The following is a 7,500-nucleotide window of genomic DNA, read 5'->3' on the forward strand; positions in this document are numbered from 1 at the left end:
GAGGGCCGGGTCCCAGATTGGGGTCATGTTCTACAGTCTGGCGTCTGGGACTGTAAACTTGATCGTGTCTCGAAGACAATCTAATAAAGATGGTCCTAAGATTGATTTATGACTACAGATAAAAGGTGCAATAGATTAAAGACTAGTGCTTTTTATTAATTCACAATTCACTATTCATTTTTTTCATGGCAGAGCTACTTTCATGTTTTATTGAAGAGCATTTATTTTATTTTATTGGAGCATAAAACTTCTGAATATTGATACTGTGGTTCCAAAGTTAAAAGTATAATGGAGGGTGGGAGAAGATCAGTTCAACTCAACTCAACTGGATATCATCGGATTGTATATATGCTTCTGCCAATCATCAGTTGCCTGCTAACACTACTGTAACCTATTCAACTGATATTGTGTTTCCCTACGCTACAAACAATTAATCTACAAACACTAACCCTTAACCCTTATATTAGCACTTAAAGTTGATACTGTCACTCAACACTCGAATATACGATACTGACCCTGCTACTACAGTAGCAACACACTGTTTCACCAGCCAATGCTATCGTACAGTACCACTCTCCAACTTTACCACTTGTCATGACAGTCCTATCTGATGCCCAGCTGACAGGAAGGATGCCAACTGCTCCTCACCAGGGCTCCCTGCATGGCTCTGACAGCCTGTTCCCAGAACAGTCCTGCCAGCCACACACACTAGTGGGCAAGGCTGCCCTCTTTTACAGCACTGTTAGAGCTGTCTGCTTTAGGAACTTTTAAGGCCTCCCAACTGTGAGGAAGATTAGGAACAAAGGAACAGCAGGCGACAGTGAGATGGAGAGAGAAACGAAGGACAGGTAATGTACACAAGATTGATTGAAAAGATGGATAGAGAGAAATAGAATTGGACCTAGGAGAGAAAGATAATGGGAGGGAGGAGAAACGTGTGTGATGAGTTTATGAATCATATTATTGACCAGCAGCCCTGCTGTGCTGATTGTGGTAATTTGTTTAACTCAGGAGCTGGGGAGACCCAAGGCTGTGCTGTGTAGCCATGGTGGTGTGAATCTTCATCGAGTTATATTAAAGACCAGCAGCTGGCCGGTGCATTGAGAGTTAAGGTGCGTGTGTGTGTGCGCGTGTGTGTGTGTGTGTGTGTGTGTGTGTGTGTGTGTGTGTGTGTGTGTGTGTGTGTGTGCGTGCGTGCGTGCGTGCGTGCGTGCGTGCGTGCGTGCGTGCGTGCGTGCGTGCGTGCGTGCGTGCGTGCGTGCGTGCGCGCGTGCGCGCGTGCGTGTGTGTGTGTGTCTGGCTCAGACCTGCTCCATCACAGCGGGCCAATAATCAAACAGGGACAGATGTTCCTGCTTTGCTGTGAGCATCGCTGGGCAACCTGGGTCAAAGAGATGTTAACACCTGGCAGGCTGGCACGCTACATCACGTTGCAGAGAGAGAGAGAGAGAGAGAGAGAGAGAGAGAGAGAGAGAGAGAGAGAGAGAGAGAGGGAGGGAGGGAGGGAGGGAGAGTCTATTATCAGACTCCATCCTTGTGTCTCTCTCTCTCTCTCTCTCTTCATTATCATCCTCTCTCAGACCTTATGACTCTTTTTCCATCACCTTCATCCACCTCTCTCGGGCACAGTAGAAGCCCCAGGTCTCCCTCTCTCTCTCTGTCTCTCTCTACTCCTTCATCCTCCTTCATGTCTTATCTCTCTCTCTCTCTCTCTCTCAACTTCATCTTCCTCTCTCAGGCACAGTAGAAGCCCCAGATCTCTCCCTCTCTCTCTCTCTCTCTCTCTACTCCTCCATCCTCCTTCATGTCTTATCCCTCTCTCTCTCTCTCTCTCAACTTCATCCTCCTCTCTCTCTCTCTCTCTCCGTGTACTCCTCCACTCATCTTTCTCCTTCGTGCCTTATCCCTCTCTCTCTCTCTCTCTCTCTCTCTCCCATTCATCCTCCTCTCTTAGGCACAGTAGAAGCCCCAGCTCTCTCTCCGTCCACTCCTTCATCCTCCTCTCTCAGACACCATGGAGACCTGAGTTCACAGCGTGGCAGCGGCCACGTCTCTCCCATACTGTATGAACAGACGCTGTGCCTGCCTCACCACTACCCTGCTTATGAAAGTTGTAATAGACTTCCCGTCACGCTTGTAAAGTAGGGAGCTGCAGATTTATGATCTCATTTATCCCTGGCTTTACAGCGCTCAGCTCCAGGGTTGGCCTAATGAAACGCCAGAGGAAGTCAATCCTGCAGGCCCCGCCACCGGGCTCCCTGCTCTAACACCTAATTGGTTAATCCCACAGCAGTTTGTTATTGGACGCTCGTCATGACGGCTGGCTGTGGAGCCGCTTTATAGGAGAGAGGGGAGGGAGGCTGCGTCGGTGGCTGAGAGGAGGTACTGCAGGAGTTGGGAGGTCACCCTGACATCTGCATCTGTCTCCTCGTTTCATACTGTAGAGCTGATGATTGATCAGTCATCAGATTATCGATCACTCATTTGGTTATTGATCCCTGATCTATTTATTGATCATTCTGTCTAGTCTATCCACCACTGGGAATTTGCCCAATTGGATCCGAATGGGCTGACTGGGTCTTTTTAGAAGAAAACTCTGGGGTCATCCACACTGTCTCACTGTTTACTTAGAGAGTGATGAATATATGGGCCCTGAGAGGCCGGGAGAGCAGCCTCCTCTCCTCTCCTCTCCTCTCTTCTCCTTTCCTCTCCTCTCCTCTCCTCTCCTCTCCTCTGTCACTCACCCATCTGACTGGGCACAGATTGCCCATTGGGACTCCGCTAGAGGAAATTGCCTCCCTCTCACTGAAATTAGACCCCTCTCTCTTTCCCCTGTCAGCCTTTCTTTAACCGCATCTCTCTCTCTCTCTCACACACACACTGTAAAAGTATCAGTCTGAGGATGGCAGAGTGGCTGTGGTAGGGAGAGTGGCAGGCAGGGTTTGCCCAGTGGGGGCAGGGCAGTAGAGGAGACATGGTAGAGGAGGAATCCCTGGTATGATTCGTGTAGAGGGGCAGGTCTGACGTCTTAAGAGCGATGTAATTTTCATTTTAGTGACTAAGCCCCATTGATTTTTAATCCCCCATCCCCAGTTGTTTTTATTGCTGCTGTCATCTCCTTAATGGGCTTTCGCATGGCAGCTTTTCGCTGTGACAGCCTCAAATCTGCCATTTACATATTCTATTTCATCTCACACTTCTAATGGAGCCATTTTTGGGACAGCAAACGCTCCTCTACTCAAACAGCCGTCTGGGTCTGTGTCTGCAGGAATGGGATTATCTAAAGACTTGCAGTGTTAGCATTTGGCACTGTTGAATGTTCCGTGTATGTCTTTACATTCAGAGCTAATTCATCACTGAACCTGAACCTTACGTAACAGTGCAGCCCTCCCCTCCAGTCCCTGTCTGTCTTATTCAGTAGTATCCAAGCTCAGTAATAGCTACATTTTTGTTCTTAATGTGGAGGAGGTTGTTGTTTACATGCTAATGAAAGCCACAGAGACTGCATGGCGTGTACAGACTCTGGATGAACCCTTGTAAATTAGCCATTCTTCTCTCGTGCTACGGAATTTAATAACAATCATATTTGCATAAATAACCAAGTGTTGTGTTACATATGCTTACTGACTGCTCTGTGACTCCTACATTCCATGCCTTAAACCAGCTGCTTATGAGGGGCTGACGTGTACGTCTCCAGACTGGAGATGAGCTGTGAAAGACATTTGAGCTCCGACAGCAGGTCTTTGCCCCCACCCCCCACCCCCTGCTCTCTCCTCTGCCATTACTGGGAGATGGGCGGGAAATTACAACAGAATGAATAGGTGGGTGGTAATGAGACTGGGGCTGATTTTAATATGCTCTTAATTTAAAGTCAGCCTTCATGAAACATTCATTATCAGAAGATACAGTGTCTTGCTGCACAAACTCTCTCATTAAATGACATAGAGATCCCAGCAAGAGTTCAAGTGTATAATAATGAATGAATTGTACTGGTGTTTTTTTTACATATTACTTTCTTGCATGACACCTGAGATCCAAGGTTGAGGGCGTTTGCAGTAGGGAGTGTGCTTTAATTTCCAAGAATATCTATTTGGCCTACACAGCTGGTAATAGGCAACAATGCAACTGTAACAGGTGGGCTCCGTCTTTCCCCGAGGCTGGATTCAATACTATGTCAAACGATCCCAACTAACCCTAACCCTAGGCATTGGTTGGGGCGAGGTCCACTGCTGATCACAGCCATCTGCTACACAACAATATAGCATTCCAGTATATGACTTAGAAGTTCCATTTCAAAGCTGAGATTGCATCATTCCTTGGTGTGCATACTCTGCAAATGGTGCAGTCAGATTCACCTGTTAGGCGGCCGCAGGCTGTCAGTCCTAATGAGGAGCTGCCATGTCCTGTCCTGCTCCTCCCAATCCTGTGTCTCACACACTCTCTCCACAATAAATGAGAAGGCATGACTCTCGGGTGAGAGGCAGCAGCGAGACAGAGAGGAGAATGCTCCTTCAGACAGTCTGAAGTGTCGGGGAGAACATTTGAAGAGTTTTCTCTTTGTGCTCCTTTTCTTCACAGCGACATACGAGCTGTGCCCACTGCCAACTGTGGAACTCTGTCATCTCTCTGCCTCAGAAGGGCTTTAGATGCCTTACCGGTGTAATCCCACAAGTGCAGTGGTAAGGGATAGGGACTGGCTGGTAATACTGTTCATACAGAGGTCACTGGCTAGACAGGCCACAGTCACGTTTCTTTCAACGATCACAAAATACATATCGTTCAGTTAAAAACATGCTTAAGTTGCTGTATACATTCAGACATCACTGTGCTGTTATTCAGTCTACAGTCTTCATATTGCAATCTTAGCACTAATGTGGAAAGTATGAGGTATATTAAGGACCATTATCTCTTCAATGAATAGAATCTTATTGAGAGAATTGAGAGTATTTAGACATGGCATGAAGAGCCATATGGCCATTTGGAGGTATGTTTGACATGATACAAATGGAAATACCTGAGAAAAATATTTGTGTACCAGTACTTCCTTCTTCCTTTTGAGATAGCATATCTTGTTTGCCACTATGCATCTGTGTTGAGCTTTGGCAGCCAGCATTACAATTCACTCAAACTGAGTGCAGAGTAAGGAGAGAGAGAGAGAGATGGAAGGGAAAAGATGGTGAGGGAGGGGGGGGAGAGAGGGAGAGGGGAATGGGGGATGGGGAGGGGATTGGCAGGAGTGACAAGATGTGACAGTGAGCACATTCGCTAGCAGGGTGGTTGTTACTTTACACTCAAATCACATAGTCCTCCTGTCCCCCAAGACATTTTAATCTGATCCAGAGACCCAGGGAGAGCAGAGCAGAGCAGAGCAGAGCAGAGCAGAGCAGGGTTAGATTTTATTTCCCACTCTGTCTCTCCACTTATGGGATGTGTCTTTAATTTCATTGCTGAAATGACTGTGTCCTCATTACAATTTGCTCACTAATCTGTATGTATGCATGTGTGTGCATGTATGGGTTTTTAAGTGGTATGTTTGTGTGTGTGTGTGTGTGTGTGTGTGTGTGTGTGTGTGTGTGTGTGTGTGTGCGTGTGTGTGTGTGCGTGTGTGCGTGTGTGTGTGTGTGTGTGTGTGTGCATGTGGGTGTGTGTGTATGCACTACTTTTGATTGGATTAGTAAGAGAGACATCCATCCTTTCACCCCCTCCCTTCCTCCTCTGGTAAAGAGCAGCATTATCGATCGCAAACAGCTCCATTTCCTCTTTGTGTCCAAACTTATTAAATGCTTTCCTCTCACACAGTCCTCTGATTCCTCGTTTGCCTTCTCTTCTTCTTTGTGATCCTCTCTCTCTCTCTCTCTCTCTCTCTCTCTCTCACTCTCTCTCTCTCTCTCACTCTCTCTCTCTCTCTCAAGCTTTTGTTGTTATCTCTCTTCATCCTCCATCTCTTCCCATCTCTGTCATCCTGTCTGTTTCTTTTTCCTGCCTGTCTTTTCTTTGCCATCTCTTTTTCTTCCATTCTTCTCTCTCTGTCACCCCCTTGCCTCTCTACGACTCTTTACTTTTGATCCCTTTCTCTATTTCTCTCTCTCTCCCCCTCTCTAATTCTCTTTCGCTTTCTCTCCCACTTTTTCCTCCCTAACTCATCCCCCTCTCTCCCTCTCTGTGCAGGCTTTGTACCCGAGCCCGGAGGAAGGCTGGCAGATCTACAGTTCGGCGCAGGACGCAGATGGAAAGTGTATCTGTACTGTGGTTGCGCCAGCCCAGAACATGTGTAACCGCGACCCACGCAGCAGGCAACTCCGCCAGCTCATGGAGAAGGTGACAGCTGTCAATAACACACACACATTCCCACGTCTGTTACAAATAAACACACACACATAGACGCACACATGTACACACTTATATGCTCACGCATTCACACACACACACACACACACACACACACAGGTTGTAATGACAACCTGATCCACACAAATCAAAGACCCTATAAAAACAAAAATATGAATTCCAAAATTACATTAACTATTATAAGAGTATCATAGCAAAGGATCTGAATACTTATGTACATGAGGTATTTCTGTATTTCAATTTTAATACATTTACTGAAATTTCAAAAAACCAGTTTTCTGTTATTCTGGGGTATTGTGTATGGATTGATGGCAAATTATTTTAATTTAATCCATTTTAAATTGTAAAATGTGGAAAAAGTGAAGGGGTCTGAATACTTTTTGCAAATGTGTCAAAAGTCTTCAGTGTTACCTAGCCTGTCCTTTAAACAAAAGAGAAGTTTGTGAACGTGTATGAAGGAGAAATCCATTGAAAAGAGGGCATGTCCTAACTATACCTATGTCCTAACTATACCCTTGAAATTTGATTTATTGAGCCTTAGCATTGTAGTGTTTTTCCAGTTTAATCCATTAGGCTACAACAAAGAAAAGAAAAGGTTGTGAAAAAACCTAATCCCTAAATCAGTAAATGAAGCACACTGCATTCCCCTAAACTCTGATACCTGTTCTCTTGGCAACAACAAACCTGTGTGTTTACATTCACAAAACAGATCAAAGAGTTGCAGGAATAACTTAGCAATGGCCCAGAGCTCTGAATATGGAAATGTAATTTTCAACCACTCTCGTTGTACCGCACGCACGCACTCACTCTCGCACGCACGCACTCACTCTCGCACGCACGCACGCGCACACACAACACACAAGTGCATGCATGCACACACGCACACTTCTGGAGTGAGAGCAGGCGGGCAGGAGTAAAGCCAAGCTCATGAGCGAGCCATGGGCGGTTGTTGACTCTGCTGATCTGCAGTTGCATCGATTGGCAGTTTGGATGCAGAGCGTAGAGGAGAGTATCAGGGGAATAACTGCCCCTCACAGCTCTCTGTATCTAACCCCAGCCCTGCATCTCTCCACCTCTCTCCTCCGTCCTATCTCAGAGAGCAGGGGTTGAGCTGTGGCTGACTCTCTTGCTATTTGAGATTCTCATCTCTGC

The 7,500-nt window shown here is 46.4% G+C and overlaps 1 protein-coding gene across 2 annotated transcripts in view; it reads left to right on the forward strand.

Moving 5' to 3' along the window:
- Positions 1-7,500, forward strand: part of olfm2a (olfactomedin 2a) — a gene marked incomplete at both ends in the record, with an annotated part of 17,087 nt that overhangs the window by 2,859 nt on the left and 6,728 nt on the right. For both annotated transcript variants that reach the window (XM_083676747.1, XM_083676748.1), the window contains one exon: positions 6,169-6,318. In XM_083676747.1, coding sequence (XP_083532873.1) covers positions 6,169-6,318 — 150 coding nt within the window. The remainder of the gene's footprint in view (positions 1-6,168; positions 6,319-7,500) is intronic.

This window comes from Argentina silus, assembly GCF_951799395.1.
Source record: "Argentina silus genome assembly, chromosome: 9".
NCBI classification, from domain to species: Eukaryota; Metazoa; Chordata; class Actinopteri; order Argentiniformes; family Argentinidae; genus Argentina; species Argentina silus.